At 48.3% G+C, this 17,651-nt stretch overlaps 1 protein-coding gene across 1 annotated transcript in view; it reads left to right on the forward strand.

Annotated features, from left to right (window-relative positions):
* The window catches only part of LOC141106805 (uncharacterized), a 156,837-nt gene that overhangs the window by 14,425 nt on the left and 124,761 nt on the right, over window positions 1-17,651 (forward strand). Inside the window, exons 3-10 of the mRNA XM_073597732.1 lie at window positions 2,185-2,352; window positions 3,074-3,197; window positions 3,314-3,411; window positions 3,501-3,707; window positions 3,788-3,994; window positions 4,077-4,265; window positions 4,372-4,513; window positions 4,722-5,918. Coding sequence (XP_073453833.1) covers window positions 2,185-2,352; window positions 3,074-3,197; window positions 3,314-3,411; window positions 3,501-3,707; window positions 3,788-3,994; window positions 4,077-4,265; window positions 4,372-4,513; window positions 4,722-5,918 — 2,332 coding nt within the window. The remainder of the gene's footprint in view (window positions 1-2,184; window positions 2,353-3,073; window positions 3,198-3,313; window positions 3,412-3,500; window positions 3,708-3,787; window positions 3,995-4,076; window positions 4,266-4,371; window positions 4,514-4,721; window positions 5,919-17,651) is intronic.

The raw sequence follows: 17,651 nt of genomic DNA on the forward strand, positions 1-17,651 counted from the left end.
ATGGCCGACAATGACCATCCTGACCATACATGGCCGACAATGGCCATCCTCACCATACATGGCCGACAATGACCATCCTGACCATACATGGCCGACAATGACCATCCTGACCATACATGGCCGACAATGACCATCCTGACCATACATGGCCGACAATGACCATCCTGACCATACATGGCCGACAATGGCCATCCTCACCATACATGGCCGACAATGACCATCCTGACCATACATGGCCGACAATGACCATCCTGACCATACATGGCCGACAATGACCATCCTGACCATACATGGCCGACAATGACCATCCTGACCATACATGGCCGACAATGGCCATCCTGACCATACATGCCCGACAATGACCATCCTGACCATACATGGCCGACAATGACCATCCTGACCATACATGGCCGACAATGTCCATCCTGACCATACATGGCCGACAATGATCATCCTGACCATACATGGCCGACAATGTCCATCCTGACCATACATGGCCGACAATGACCATCCTGACCATACATGGCTGACAATGACCATCCTGACCTTACATGGCGTACAAAGGGCAATTATTACACTACACAGGCAGCCAATGGGCAATCATTGCACTATGCAGCCAACACAATGATGGGGTGCAGGGGTCAGGAGTATGGAGCATAGAGCCCCTTACATTGCTGTTCAGGAGGAAGAAAACATTCCCCAGCCTGCCATGAAGAATATTTTCCATCATTGGTGCCAGACGGAGGAAAAAAAATTCTGAGGGAGGCTGAGGAACATGTCAGGGGGTTCCGAGGCTGAAGGACTTTGGGGCCCCTGAAGGGGTAGTGTAGATGAAGGACTTTGGGCCCTTAATAGGGTTGGTGGGCAGAAGGGCTCTGAGGGAAGAGGAAGCTGTAGGGCTCAGGGGACTCTAAGGTAGGGAGGGGGACGCTTGGTCTATGTTGGTCCTCCCACCTGCACTTTTTAGACCTCCTTACAGAACTTCTGCCAGGAAAGGAAGGCAGTCTTCACCACCTTACCATTTCACAAATCAAATACTATTCTCCAACATAACAAATGGAATGAAGAAGGACAGTTCTTCGCCCCTTGGTGGGCACTCGTATTTAGAGGAGGTCTGTTTGTAAAGAATTGCCTAATGGGTGGTCAGGGTTCAGTCCAATAACTTCCCATGACACAGGGTCTGGCAATGCTTGGTGCTGGAATTCAGAGCAACAGGAACCCACCACCACCCTGTACAATGTCCTGGATACTGTATATGTAGAAAACACTAAATAGTCCAGACTAAATGTGTTCCCATGGGGGTAGTCATTCTTCAATGTACAGCAACCCTTCCATTACCCCCCTAACAGCCACACCCTATTATTGTGTGACCAATACCATCCAAATAATTCTTACTTTCATTTTCCAAAGTTATCCTTCTATTCTACAAGGAGACCTGTATAGATCAAATGACGCCACCAATGAGGATGGAGGAGGACCGGAGTCACATGACTGAGAGGATACTAAACCTCACCCTGGAGATCATCTATCTGCTGACCAGAGAGGTGAGGAGGATTCTGGGAGGTCACATGACATCACTCTTATCTCTATTAATAAAACACAGACCTGACCGGAGAGGTGAGGAGGATTCTGGGAGGTCACATGACATCACTCTTATCTCTATTAATAAAACACAGACCTGACTGGAGAGGTGAGGAGGATTCTGGGAGGTCACATGACATCACTCTTATCTCTATTAATAAAACACAGACCTGACTGGAGAGGTGAGGAGGATTCTGGGAGATCACATGACATCACTCTTATCTCTATTAATAAAACACAGACCTGACCGGAGAGGTGAGGAGGATTCTGGGAGGTCACATGACATCACTCTTATCTCTATTAATAAAACACAGACCTGACCGGAGAGGTGAGGAGGATTCTGGGAGGTCACATGACATCACTTTTATCTCTATTAATAAAACACAGACCTGACCGGAGAGGTGAGGAGGATTCTGGGAGGTCACATGACATCACTCTTATCTCTATTAATAAAACACAGACCTGACCGGAGAGGTGAGGAGGATTCTGGGAGGTCACATGACATCACTCTGGTCTAGTCTGGTCAGTAGACCATGTTCTTATTGTAGACATTTAGATGATGTCAGATGATTGATATCGGTTTATCTTTCTCCTGATCTGTAGGATTATATTGTAGTGAAGAAGTCTAGTGGGGAGCCAATCTCAGGAGGATGGAGCAGGACCCAGAGCCCCACCATGGTGCCTCCCCCTCCTTCTCCCATACCTGAGAGGAACAAAGAGCAGAAGATCCTGGAACTGACCACCATGATGGTCCATCTGCTGACAGGAGAGGTGAGGAGGATTCTGGGAATTCTGGGACATTATCCAGTAACAGACAAGGGATGTGTCTGGATGGTGACTGTATCATTGTGTGTGTCAGGTTCCTATAAGGTGTCAGGATGTCACTGTCTATTTCTCCATGGAGGAGTGGGAGTATTTAGAAGGACACAAGGATCTCTGCAAGGACGTCATGATGGACAATCAGAAAACTTTGAGTTTTGTGAAAATTTTGGGCAAGAAAAAGATGTTGAACCTCACCCTGGAGATCCTAAGCCTGCTGACTGGAGAAGTGAGTGTAATAAAAGACTTCTTTATGTCCACCATTGAGTCTTGATGTATTCTCTACCCCCATCACCTCCAACATGTCCTGCTGCACCTCTACTCCCATAACCCCCCCCCCCCCCCAACCCTCAACACCTGTCCATACAGGCTCACTTCTCTTGTATAACACAGGACTGTGAAGTAGTAATGAAATGTTCTACCGGACATGACACACCGAGGAGACATCACCAAACCTTTACAAGATGGAGGAGAGACCAGAACCCCATTACCATCCCCCCACCTCCATCCCTCATACCCGAGAGGAACAAAGAGCAGAAGATCCTGGAACTGACCACCATGATGGTCCATCTACTGACAGGAGAGGTGAGGAGGATTCCGGGAATTCTGGGACATTATCCAGTAACAGACAAGGGATGTGTCTGGATGGTGACTGTATCATTGTGTGTGTCAGGTTCCTATAAGGTATCAGGATGTCACTGTCTATTTCTCCATGGAGGAGTGGGAGTATTTAGAAGGACACAAGGATCTCTACAAGGACGTCATGATGGACAATCAGCCGCCCCTCACATCCCCGGGTAAGAGGAGACTTTATTGTAAAGGAGAGAGCAGTACGGAGGGTCCACCTAGATCCCCCATCATCTGATAAACACATAGAAACAATGTATTCAGTCAGTGTGTGTGTTTCCTACAGATGGATCCAGTAATGGGAACCCACCAGAGAGATGTCCCCGTCCTCTGTATTCCTGGGATTCCACACAGGAAGGTCACACCATCCCTCACCATCATCAGGTAGATGAGGAACAATCACTGATAGTATCATTAGGATCTGTACATTATCTGCATTGTTACCATTGATGTCATTTTTATTATATATTCAGAGTGGAAACCTAAGAGATCCTAAAGTTGAGGTTAAAGAAGAGATAAAAGAAGAGGATGATGAGGATGGGGTGATGGAGGAGTTTTTGGAAGGACACAAGGATATGATGGAGCCACCTAATACCAGGAACCCACCAGAGAGATGTCCTCGTTCTCTTTATTCCCGGAATTCCACACAGGAAGATCACACCATCCCTCACCATCATCAGGTAGATGACTGACAATTATTTGGTAGTTATGATTTATACACAGCATGTTTGTTACAATGAATGTGTTATTATATATTCAGAGTGGAAACTTCGGGGATTATAATATTGATGTTAAAGAAGAATATAAAGAGGAGGATGAGGAGTATGGAGTGATGGAGGAGTTTTCAGAAGAACACAAGGATATGATGGAGACACCTAATACCAGGAACCCACCAGAGAGATGTCCCCGTCCTCTGTATTCCCGGGATTCCACACAGGAAGGTCACACCATCCCCCACCATCATCAGGTAGTTGAGGAGCAATTATTGGTGGGAAAGGTTCATACTAAAGCTATTTTGTTACAATGAATGTTTAATTATCTATTTTTAGGGCGGAAACCTGGAGGATAATAATATTGTTGTTAAAGAAGAGTATAAAGAGGAGGATGAGGAGTATGGAGTGATGGAGGAGTATTCTGAAGGACACAAGGAGCCACCTAATACCAGGAATCCACCAGAGAGATGCCCCCGTCCTCTGTATTCCACACAGGAGGGTCACACCATCCCTCACCGTTACAAGGTTGGTGGGACGGACCATCTAGAACACAGACTTGTGATAATGTGTGTAATTTTGTATGTGAGCTTATATCTTACAGATGATATTCTCTCTCCTTTTCTTGATTTAGAGTGGAGATCCAATCGATATAGAATTTGAGGTTAAATCAGAAGAAGAAGAGAGGTATGTGAGGGATGATCAGCAGTCTATGGAGGAGGATGGAATAACGGGGACATTTATACAGGAGGACACTCCTACAGAGATCAGTACAGGTGGGTCATTAACACTAAATACATTCCTCCACCCATACTGATCACTGATTGGTCCAGAGTAGGGCGGGGACTGGGTGATATCAGCCTGTAATCCCCTGGTCACTTTCCTGAGCTGTGTTCCCCATCCTGTATTCCTGTATTTCTCTCGGATAATCTTCCTTCTCTGTGTCCAACAATCATCTTTTTCTTTTGTTCTTTATATTTTTAGCACTTCGATGGAAAGTCAAGAAGACCTCGGAGGACGGCCTTTGTTTGTCTGCAAACTGCAAAATAGAAAATAAGGATTTCCCGCTAAATTGTCCAGGAGAAGCTCCGGCAACCTCCCAATATTTTCCAGGAGAAGCTCCGGCAACCTCCCAATATTTTCCAGGAGAAGCTCCGGCAACCTCCCAATATTTTCCAGGAGAAGCTCCGGCAACCTCCCAATATTGCCCAAGAAAAAATCCGGCAACCTCGGAAACCTGTCCAGGAGAAAACCCGTCTGGGCGATCCTGCTCTGCCTATCCTGTGGACCCCAATTCTGTGAGCGGCGGGGCCGTCCTAACAGAGAAGAGGTTTCCCTGTGCCGAGTGCGGGAAGCTTTTTAGTTTTAAATCCAGTCTACATGTGCATAAAAAATCTCATATGGAGGAGAAGCCGTATTCCTGCTGTGAGTGCGGGAAAGGCTTCCTACGTAAAACAGACCTGGTTAAACACGAGAGGGCTCACGCGGGGGAGAAATTGCACCCGTGCTCTGAGTGCGGGAAATGCTTTTCGTACGAGTCCCATCTTTCCAGACATCAGAGATCCCACACTGGTGAGAAGCCATATTCCTGTTCTGAGTGCGGGAAATGTTTTCTTTATCAAGCGAGTCTCACTAAACATTGGAGGTCTCACACCGGGGAGAAGCCGTATTCCTGCCCTGAATGTGGGAAGCGCTTTTCGGACGCCTCCTATCTTCACCTGCATCAGAAAGCTCACAGCGGGGAGAAGCCGTATTCCTGCGCCGAGTGCGGGAAAGGTTATCTGCTGAAATCCCAATATATCAGACATCAGCTGTATCATTCCGGCACCAAGCCGTATTCCTGCGCTGAGTGCGGGCAGAGTTACCTGGATAAGGCCACACTTCTCACGCATCAGAGGTCCCACACGGGGGAGAAACCGTATTCCTGTCCCGAGTGCGGGAAATGTTTTTCAGACAGGACCTATCTCTACAAACATAGGAAATTCCACACGGGGGAGAAGCCGTTTTCCTGTTCCGAGTGCGGGAGAAGCTTTACCCAGAAACTGGAACTCATCAGACATCAGATGACTCACACGGGGGAGAAGCCGTTTTGCTGTTCGGAGTGCGGGAAATGCTTTTCACGAAAGTGCAATCTTACCGTACATAAGAGGTCCCACTCAACCCAACCCATGTCTTCAAAATGACTTTATTGAAGTCATTTTGAACTTTATTTATTTACATGAGACGCGCGGGGGTGGAGCGCACCTCAGCGTAGACCTCAAACACATGGCTGATCTTCGTAATGGAACCCTTCATAAAGGACATCCGAGGTCACCGAAGCCACCAATGAAGTGTTGGCCATCGATAATGAACGATAAATAATGTAGCTCTGAAAAATAAACAGGTAATATATATGCACATAAATAATGCGTGAATAAATCATATACAAATGAAAGGAAAATGAAATGTGACAAAGTCCAAATGGGTATAAAGGTCCTAAAAAAGGACCCGTGTGAGTCCACCACCAAATAGTGGCTAATCAGGGATGGAGTACACTGGCACGGTCCGGCAGAGAGAGCATCAGAGATGGTACATCTTCAACCGAAAAAGGGAAGTATATCTACTCTTACCGGAACAGGTGGACTCGAATGTCAGCGACAATTAGTCATTAAGGCAGGGATGCCGGGATCGGCAAATCGGCAAGACTCCAAAGGACCCGGGACCTCCAAACACGGCATACCCCAGTTAAAGTCCTTTGGGACGAAACACGTCGGGCTTGGCTCTCTGCTCCCCACATTGCTTTTTTATTTTGTGATCACCATTTTTATCTTATTGATGTATGCCGGTTTTTAGATATAAAAAAAATACTCTTTTTGACCTACACCATATGGAGGCATTTTTTCTTTCTATAAACCTTTTGGACGACAGTTTCTTTTGCGGTCCAGTCTGGTCCTCCACGCCTGGATTACAGCTCTGGTGTTCCCCACATCCAAAGGACCCGGGACCCCCAAACACGACTCCAAGGGGTATACAGGTGACCACCAAACCGGACCTCAGGTGTGGGGAACACCAGGGCTGTAATCCAGGCGTGTTGGACCAGACTGGACCGCAAAGGAACTCTCGTCCAAAAGGTTTATAGATAGAAAAAATGCCTCCATATGGTGTAGGTCAAAAAGAGTAGGTTTTTTTATTTTTAAAAACCGGCATACATCAATAAGATAAAAATGGTGATCACAGAATAAAAAAGCAATGTGGGGAGCAGAGAGCCAAGACCAACGCGTTTCGTCCCAAAGGACTTCAACTAGGGGAATGCCGTGTTTGGAGGTCCCGGGTCCTCTGGAGTCTTGCCGATTTGCAGATCCTGGCATCCTTGCCTTAATGACTTGTCGCTGACATTCGAGTCCACCTCTTCCGGTAAGGATAGATTATACTTCCCTTTTTCGGTTGAAGATGTACGATCTCTGATGCTTTCTATGCCAGACCGTGCCAGTGTACTCCATCCCTAATTAGCCACTATTTGGTGGTGGACTCACACAGGTCCTTTTTAGGACCTTTATACCCATTTGGACTTTGTCACATTTCATTTTTCTTTCATTTGTATATGATTTATTCACTTTTGTTTATGTGCATATATATTACCTGTTTATTTTTCAGTGCTACACTATTTATCGTTCATTATCCATTATCCTTGTCACAATGTTCATGTAGCAGCTCTTCACCATCTTTTTGCGTTAGCGCAGTATTATTTCCCATTTACACTTGGCCATTGATAGCAGGAAAATAAAAATGGAGTCATTACCTTTTTGTTGAGTATGTTTTGTGCTCTAAACTTTCCCAAACACGTAGTTTCCTCCACCAGGCATGGTTCCCTACAAATATCTGAGAAGTCACCCTCGTGTACCTGTGAAGACAATAGATATTGACAAAACTCAAGGTTCATTAGACCAATAGTAAGCGTAGCAGTGGTCGTGCGAGTCAATTGGTCGGGGGGGGGGGGTTACTGTAGGTCAGGCTGGAGAACTCTACAGGTCAGGCTTCTGGTACCTCCCCATGATTCTAGTTTCTAGAAGCTAGTGGGTGGAGGGCAAAGAGGCCATGAAATGCATACAGTGCCTTGAAAAAGTATTTGCACCCCTTGAAATCTTCCACATTTTGTCATGTTACAACCAAAAATGTAAATGTATTTTGTTGGGATTTTATGTGATAGACCAACACAAAGTGGCACATAATTGTGAAGTGGAAGGAAAATGATAAATGATACAAATAAATATGTGAAAAGTGTGGGGGTCATTTGTATTCAGCCTCCTTTACTCTGATACCCCTAACTAAAATCTGGGAACCCTGATTTAAGAGGGGACACTGAGAACTCTGATGTACGGAGAGGACTCTGATGTAAGGGGGAATACTGTGGCCTCTGGTGTAAAGGGGAACTCTGATGTAAGGGGTGCTCTGAGAACCCTGAATTACCTTAGTGTAGTCAGAGGCAGGAGAGAGAAGGAGGGAGACTTCAGTCACAGACAGGGATGGATGATTAGCTCACTCACCCCTTGGCAGTCAGCACCTCTCATCTAAACGCATCTGGAAGTCAGTCCGGTCTAAACGTGTCCAGGTTTCAGGCAGTCTGAAACCTGGACTTATGATTCCAAACCCGAACTGTGTGGGTGAATCCTGGACAGGTAGCAACCCTACCTCCAGTCCTTCTTTTGAGTCAAGTTGGGCATCCCATAATCCCTCTACTCCATCTGTTGGAAGGCAACATGGTCTAATGTCATATTTCTGGAGTTTCTACATATTTGTTTCCTATTCCCAAAGATCAGCCATGCTGATACTTGTGGTTCCATGGCTTTACAGGGTAAAGGTCTGACGTTCTTCCTGGTTGATACCAGGTCTGGAATGTAACAAATTGCACATCAAAGCTTTGTATAGATCAGGCCTTCATCAAGGCTCTGGACCGTCTGTTGTTATAACGCAAACTTGAAAGGGACCATAGCTGACAAGATAAAAGAAGATCAAAAGATCAAAGGCATTGAAGATTGACCAGGATACATACATGGACAATGCTGTCCCTAGAGGCCAAACACATCTCTTACACTTAATATAAGATATTAAAGTGGTTGTAAACCCATTACAACAACTTTATGCTACAGGTAAGCCCATAATAAGGCTTACCTGTAGCTACCCAGGATATCTCCAAAACCTCGGCATCGGCACATGCGCACTGGGGCAAACTGAAGCAATGGCACGTATGTGCCGTTGCTTCAGTCTGTGTGCCACTATCGGCGGCTCCCGCGCGCATGTGCAGGAGTGACGTCATCGCGGCTCCAGCCAATCACATCGCCGGAGCCGAGATACCCGGAAGTAACCCCCGGGAGAGATGTCGCCGGCCGGAGGGGGAGACGAGGAGAGGCTGCGGGGGCTTCATTCTCGGGTAAGTAATTCCTTTGTCCTGCAGGGTTTTTTGTTTTTTTTATCAGGGTTTACAACCACTTTAAAAGGACTACGTCTTGGCAATATCTCATTGGACAGGAGTTTAGTGGGGGTGGTTACTAATGGGTCTGGGTTTCCTATTTTCTTGGGAAATAAATAAGACTTTGTTTTATTAAGCCGTGTGCTCAGTCTCATAGCTAACCTTATATCATAGTGATATCAACAGTAACATGTGATCAGCGTTTTAATAGACTAGCTAATTATAGGAACAGTCAAGGTAATACCAAGGTAATACCAAGGTGCAATAAATAGAGGGGATCCATAACCACCCTCAAATAATATTTATTGTACCAATTACTTCATCATCCAAGTTGCCCCCCCCAATAAAACAACAAAAACAAGCCTGTGGACTGATTCTCTGTCTCAGAATGAAAGTAAACAAAATGCGTGTTGCCAGGCTGTGCCAAAATAGGGGGACCCGAAATCCAGTGACCCTCTAAGGCGGGGCTTCACACCAGCAGCAAAACTCATCAGCCCTTGTGGGGTGCTCTGGAGAAATCCAGGTGACCCCTTAGACCCGGTGCTTTTGTTATTGCATGGCCCTAACCTTCGCCAAACATGCAGGCTTACTGAGTCTCCAAATACGGCCCACAGCTGGGGTCAGGGGCCCCTCACATGGCTCTTCAGGTCAGCTTTTGGTCTCTGTTTCACTCCAACAATTCCTCCACTTCCTGTTCTCCAGTGAAGGTTCCCCTGGCTGGCCATTGTACCAACTTTGGTTGCTGGGACCCTTGGCACCCTGACCAACCAATCACATGCTTGCCCCAGCATTTACAGGAGGACAGCCCTTCCTACGCCTCCACACCTGCTTTCCCTCCACACCTGCTGCTACAGCCTGGGCTCTTTAGGCCCTCAGCCTCACTGCAAGATGGTGAGGTGAAGGTGGGCTCATGGGGACCCCAATGTGAGAGAGGATTCCAATATGGACTCTCATGTAAGAAAGAATCTGATGGGGAATCTCATATAAGAATGGACTTTGATGATGTCACCAATGTAAGGCAGGACTCCCAAGGGGACCCTGATGTAAAGGGGGATCTGATGGGGACCCTGATGTAAAGGGGGAATCCGATGGGGAATCTCATATAAAAATAGACTTTGATGGGGACCCTGATGTAAGGGAGGACTCTGGGAACCCTGATGTAAGGGAGGACTCTAATGAGGACTCCGATGTTAGGAGGGACTCTGATGGAGAATCTAATATAAAAGGAGACTTTGATGGGGACCCTGATGTAAGGGGGGATCTGATGGGGAATCTCATATAAAAAGGGACTTTGATGGGGACCCTGATGTAAGGGAGGACTCTAATGAGGACTCCGATGTAAGAGGGGATCTGATGGGGAATCTCATATAAAAAGGGACTTTGATGGGGACCCTGATGTAAGGGAGGACCCGGGGGACCCTGATGTAAGGGAGGACCCTGGGGACCCTGATGTAAGGGAGGACTCTGGGGACCATTATGTAAGGAGGAACTCTGATGGGGACTCTCATGTAAGGGGAAATCTGATAGAGAATCTAATATAAAAAGGGATTTTGATGGGGACCATCTACTACAGAAGAGAGGGACTCATAAAAACAAAACCTATAGTTCTGGTTCATATACTCGCATGTCCAAGGTTGCCAAAAAAAATAAAAAATCCTGTCAGGGCATCAAACAACCTCACAGATGTGATTGTACGATCCAGAATGAGAACTATTGAGATTCATTCAAAAGTAGTTATTTATTTGTCACACAGCCACCTGCAACGCGTTTCATGGCCTTGTGATGGCATAGAACACTTTTTTTTTTCCAAAGAATCGAGTATTACGGGCAAATGATAGATTGTGTTGAAAGTTGAGTACAGCCCAACCAAAGGGGGGTCCAACAATAGAGGTGACAAAGAATTAGAACACACATGGTTTGCAAGATGAGAAATCTGTCCCGACTCATGGCAGGTGAGAAGAGTGTAAGAATCATTCAAAGCTATGGGAACGCTTAGGGACCGGACAGGATAACCTGATTCAGGACACTACTTGGAAGGATCTAAGGTTGGAGAACCTGGTGTCCAATAAGCTGCAAGAGAAGATTAACAGGAAAGAAGATGAGAAGAATGTAAGAATGAGATGGGGGGGAGGACTGGGGTGGGGACAGTGATGAAGGCCGGGTGGCTGACCCTCAGTTGGGGGAGAGGGAAGGGAGGAATGGGGTGGGGGACAGTGATGAAGGCCGGGTGGCTGACCCTCAGTTGGGGGAGAGAGAAGGGAGGAATGGGGTGGGGGACATTGATGAAGGCCGGGTGGCTGACCCTCAGTTGGGGGAGAGGGAAGGGAGGAATGGGGTGGGGGACAGTGATGAAGGCCGGGTGGCTGACCCTCAGTTGGGGGAGAGAGAAGGGAGGAATGGGGTGGGGGACATTGATGAAGGCCGGGTGGCTGACCCTCAGTTGGGGGAGAGAGAAGGGAGGAATGGGGTGGGGGACAGTGATGAAGGCCGGGTGGCTGACCCTCAGTTGGGGGAGAGGGAAGGGAGGAATGGGGTGGGGGACAGTGATGAAGGCCGGGTGGCTGACCCTCAGTTGGGGGAGAGGGAAGGGAGGAATGGGGTGAGGGACAGTGATAAAGGCCGGGTGGCTGACCCTCAGGGGAGAGGGAAGGGAGGAATGGGGTGGGGGACAGTGATGAAGGCCGGGTGGCTGACCCTCACTTGGGGGAGAGGGAAGGGAGGAATGGGGTGGGGGACAGTGATGAAGGCCGGGTGGCTGACCCTCAGTTGGGGGAGAGGGAAGGGAGGAATGGGGTGGGGGACAGTGATGAAGGCCGGGTGGCTGACCCTCAGTTGGGGGAGAGGGAAGGGAGGAATGGGGTGGGGGACAGTGATGAAGGCCGGGTGGCTGACCCTCAGTTGGGGGAGAGGGAAGGGAGGAATGGGGTGGGGGACAGTGATGAAGGCCGGGTGGCTGACCCTCAGTTGGGGGAGAGGGAAGGGAGGAATGGGGTGGGGGACAGTGATGAAGGCCAGGTGGCTGACATTTAGTTGGAAATGGGAAGGCGTTCAAACCAGGTACAGTTCAGATTGTCAGAGAGTCTCCATGAGAAGTAGGAGGAAGGTAGGACTTGGCCCACCATACCCAAACAATTTGAAATTTTTTCATGGTGTCAGTTTCTTTATCTGAAAGTTTCTCAAAGAATACACAGAACATAAGCTGAGAACCCCGATGCTTGAATTCTTTGAAGGGTAATGTTGGGGACTATCACCCTCTTGGCTTCCATGAGGATATGGGTGTCCAGCTTAACAATAGAGAAGTACACCGTCTCTTTCTGTATGATCTCAGGTCAACAGTCCACCCCTGGAAAACTCTTAAAGGTTAAAGTGCCCTTCAACGACTATACCAGACCCTTATCAACAATAAATGTCTAGTATGGATTGCAGGAGGGAAGTGGGGGGGCTTCATGCTAAAAAAAACATAAAAAAGCCATAGGGTCCTCCTAAAATACATACCAGATCCAGATTTTAAGGTGATACACCATACAAAAAATAAACACAGTGAGGGATCCCCCCAAAATCTATAGCGGACCCTTATCTGACCATGGAGCCTGGTTGGATAGAGAGCATGGAGCCCCCTCTTCTGAATGTTACGAAGCCACCTCAATGTGAAAAGGGTGCCATAGCAGATAATGATCCAAATAATGTTCTACAAAGTAAATGCCCCAGGAAGATTCTCTCCCACCAATCCTCTTAAGGCCAATGACAGCCAAGCTTCAATGCTGTCCTTCACAGTGGGATATTAGTTGCTGACACCTAGCAACCAATGACTCAGTCCTGGCCCTATTCACCTCTGGCCTGACATCAATGAACAAATATGGCCCCATGGGCATATTTAGTCAATAGCATCAGGTTTTGTTCCCAGCCCTCCTGTTTAAAATCAGCTGAATAGGCGTGAGGAATAATCACTGGTTGCTAGGAGGCCAGCACCTGTTGGCCACCTAGCAACCAGAGCCTTGAACAGGAAGCTGTCATGGCTTAGGCCATGGATGAGTCACAGAGCCCCAGTGGAGTCTTGGAGGAGCAGGATACCTGGTGACACTGAAGGAATAGGAATAGTAAGCCTGCATGTTTGGTGAAGGTTAGGGCCCTTTGAAGTACTAAAGCACAGGGTCTAAGGGGGTCATCTGGATTTCACCAGAGCACCCCCACAAGGGCTGATGGGTTTGCTGCTGGTGGCTCGCAGGTTGCAGCCCTTTGACTGAGCTGAGCGGGCAGCTACTGGAGACAGAGTAAGGATGTGCAGGAAAGAGTCTCCTGCAGTATAGGGAACCCGGGTCAACAATAAATAATAAGTCAATGGAAGGCAAGCATGTCAAGGGCAACAGAACATAGGGAAGGGTGTCCTTTAGCTGGAGCTTGATATAGGCTGCTGCATGGGTACACTGAAACAAGGTACAGATTAGAGTGCACGGGGTCACCAGGACAAAATACAGGCTGGCGTGCACGGGGTCACCGGAACAGAATACAGGCTGGCGTGCACGGGGTCACTGGAACAGAATACAGGTTGGAGTGCACGGGGTCACCGGAACAGAATACAGGCTGGAGTGCACGGGGTCACTGAAACAGAATACAGGCTGGCGTGCACGGGGTCACCGGAACAGAATACAGGCTGGCATGCACGGGGTCACCACAACAGAATACAGGCTGGCCTGCATGGGGCAACCGGAACAGAATACAGGCTGGCGTGCACGGGGTCACCACAACAGAATACAGGCTGGCCTGCATGGGGCAACCGGAACAGAATACAGGCTGGCGTGCACGGGGTCACCAGAACAGAATACAGGCTGGCATGCATGGGGTCACCACAACAGAATACAGGCTGGCGTGCACGGGGTCACTGGAACAGAATACAGGTTGGAGTGCACGGGGTCACCGGAACAGAATACAGGCTGGAGTGCACGGGGTCACTGAAACAGAATACAGGCTGGCGTGCACGGGGTCACTGAAACAGAATACAGGCTGGAGTGCACGGGGTCACTGAAACAGAATACAGGCTGGCGTGCACGGGGTCACTGAAACAGAATACAGGCTGGAGTGCACGGGGTCACTGAAACAGAATACAGGCTGGCATGCACGGGGTCACCACAACAGAATACAGGCTGGCCTGCATGGGGCAACCGGAACAGAATACAGGCTGGCGTGCACGGGGTCACCACAACAGAATACAGGCTGGCCTGCATGGGGCAACCGGAACAGAATACAGGCTGGCGTGCACGGGGTCACCAGAACAGAATACAGGCTGGCATGCATGGGGTCACCACAACAGAATACAGGCTGGCCTGCATGGGGCAACCGGAACAGAATACAGGCTGGCGTGCACGGGGTCACCAGAACAGAATACAGGCTGGCATGCATGGGGTCACCACAACAGAATACAGGCTGGAGTGCACGGGGTCACCAGAACAGAATACAGGCTGGAGTGCACGGGGTCACCAGAACAGAATACAGGCTGGCATGCACGGGGTCACCACAACAGAATACAGGCTGGCCTGCACGGGGTCACCAGAACAGAATACAGGCTGGCATGCATGGGGTCACCACAACAGAATACAGGCTGGCCTGCATGGGGCAACCGGAACAGAATACAGGCTGGCGTGCACGGGGTCACCAGAACAGAATACAGGCTGGCATGCATGGGGTCACCACAACAGAATACAGGCTGGCCTGCACGGGGTCACCACAACTGAATACAGGCTGGAGTGCACGGGGTCACCAGAACAGAATACAGGCTGGCATGCACGGGGTCACCACAACAGAATACAGGCTGGCCTGCACGGGGTCACCACAACAGAATACAGGCTGGAGTGCACGGGGTCACCGGAACAGAATACAGGCTGGAGTGCACGGGGTCACCGGAACAGAATACAGGCTGGCATGCACGGGGTCACCACAACAGAATACAGGCTGGCCTGCACGGGGTCACCACAACAGAATACAGGCTGGAGTGCACGGGGTCACCGGAACAGAATACAGGCTGGCATGCACGGGGTCACTGAAACAGAATACAGGTTGGAGTGTACGGGGTCACCGGAACAGAATACAGGCTGGCATGCACGGGGTCACCAGAACAGAATACAGGCTGGCATGCACGGGGTCATCGGAACAGAATACAGGCTGGCGTGCACGGGGTCATCGGAACAGAATACAGGCTGGCGTGCACGGGGTCATCGGAACAGAATACAGGCTGGCATGCACGGGGTCATCGGAACAGAATACAGGCTGGAGAGCACGGGGTCATCGGAACAGAATACAGGCTGGAGAGCACGGGGTCATCGGAACAGAATACAGGCTGGAGAGCACGGGGTCATCGGAACAGAATACAGGCTGGCGTGCACGGGGTCATCGGAACAGAATACAGGCTGGCGTGCACGGGGTCATCGGAACAGAATACAGGCTGGCATGCACGGGGTCATCGGAACAGAATACAGGCTGGAGTGCACGGGGTCATCGGAACAGAATACAGGCTGGAGAGCACGGGGTCATCGGAACAGAATACAGGCTGGAGAGCACGGGGTCATCGGAACAGAATACAGGCTGGCATGCACGGGGTCATCGGAACAGAATACAGGCTGGAGTGCACGGGGTCATCGGAACAGAATACAGGACATTGAAAAAATAAAGTTTCCTCTAGGTGGGATATTTGGAAAGTGATAAATAGTGCAATGAGGTATGAGAGTAGTGTAAAAAGTATATAAATTTATATACTTTTTACACTACTCTCATACCTCATTGCACTATTTATCCCTTTCCAAATATCCCACCTAGAGGAAACTTTATTTTTTCAATGTCTTGTTACTCGGGATGTGGGATAATCTAGTGCGTATTCTGTGACATTGAGCACTTTTTCAGTTATTCTCTTAGCTATGGATAGAAGATATCCATTCCTCATTTAGTGCCTTTCTGTCACTTCTTTATATGTATATTGAATTATAAAAAATTGTACTTTCAAACTTCACTATTTAGACCACTTAATGCAATATGACTAAATATGCAGGTGCAAATTGGGACACTTCCATGTCAGGTCACTATAGAGACTTTGCCTCAAAGGAACAGAAGGAGACCGAATTACTATCTATTTTCTCCAACCTAAGAAGATTATTGGAGAAAAAGTTGGCCAATCATTGGCATATAAGGTCATTCGAAAATTATATCAAACATAAGATCAACCCATTGGGACTGCGAGTCCAAATATTCCCCACTTTGGAGAATGTGGGACCCGCCTTTAAAAGGGAATGGGAGAAAAACCTGATATCTTGTTCAAACGGAATGACGTCTCTCCTGATGGAAGAATATCAGAGAATTAACAGAGACTTGGATAAAGATATTGAAATTATTTACACCCAACTAACAGCATTCAAACAACATGAACTCTATATGCAATATGACAATGAACTTAATCAACACCTGGAGCATTTTAACAGAGGCATTCTTATAAAGAAAGAGAACAAATTTCAAAGAGATCTGAGGGCCTTCCATGAACAGAAAGCGTATATCAATAAAAATTTATATACTTTTTACACTACTCTCATACCTCATTGCACTATTTATCCCTTTCCAAATATCCCACCTAGAGGAAACTTTATTTTTTCAATGTCTTGTTACTCGGGATGTGGGATAATCTAGTGCGTATTCTGTGACATTGAGCACTTTTTCAATTATTCTCGGAACAGAATACAGGCTGGCGTGCACAGGGTCACCGGAACAGAATACAGGTTGGCGTGCACAGGGTCACTGGAACAGAATACAGGCTGGCGTGCACGGGGTCAATGGAACAGAATACAGGCTGGCGTGCACAGGGTCACCGGAACAGAATACAGGTTGGCGTGCACAGGGTCACCGGAACAGAATACAGGTTGGCGTGCACAGGGTCACCGGAACAGAATACAGGTTGGCGTGCACGGGGTCACCGGAACAGAATACAGGCTGGCGTGCACGGGGTCACCGGAACAGAATACAGGCTGGCGTGCACAGGGTCACCGGAACAGAATACAGGTTGGCGTGCACGGGGTCACCGGAACAGAATACAGACTGGCGTGCACGGGGTCAATGGAACAGAATACAGTTTGGCGTGCACAGGGTCACCGGAACAGAATACAGGTTGGCGTGCACAGGGTCACCGGAACAGAATACAGGTTGGCGTGCACAGGGTCACAGGAACACGATACAGGTTGGCGTGCACGGGGTCACCGGAACAGAATACAGGCTGGCGTGCACGGGGTCAATGGAACAGAATACAGACTGGAGTGCGCAGGGTCAAGTACACTGGGGTCACAGGAGCTGGATACAGGCAGGAGTATTGATCCTGTATAAATAGAACTAGGTCAGCACTATGGTCACAACACTACAGACCTCCATAGGCACTCATATCAACGTGAATTGTAATGGCATGTTGCAATGTTCTGTAGCACTCTCTAGTGTACATCTAG

The sequence above is a fragment of the Aquarana catesbeiana genome, linkage group LG08 (assembly GCF_042186555.1).
Source record: "Aquarana catesbeiana isolate 2022-GZ linkage group LG08, ASM4218655v1, whole genome shotgun sequence".
In the NCBI taxonomy this organism is placed as follows: Eukaryota; Metazoa; Chordata; class Amphibia; order Anura; family Ranidae; genus Aquarana; species Aquarana catesbeiana.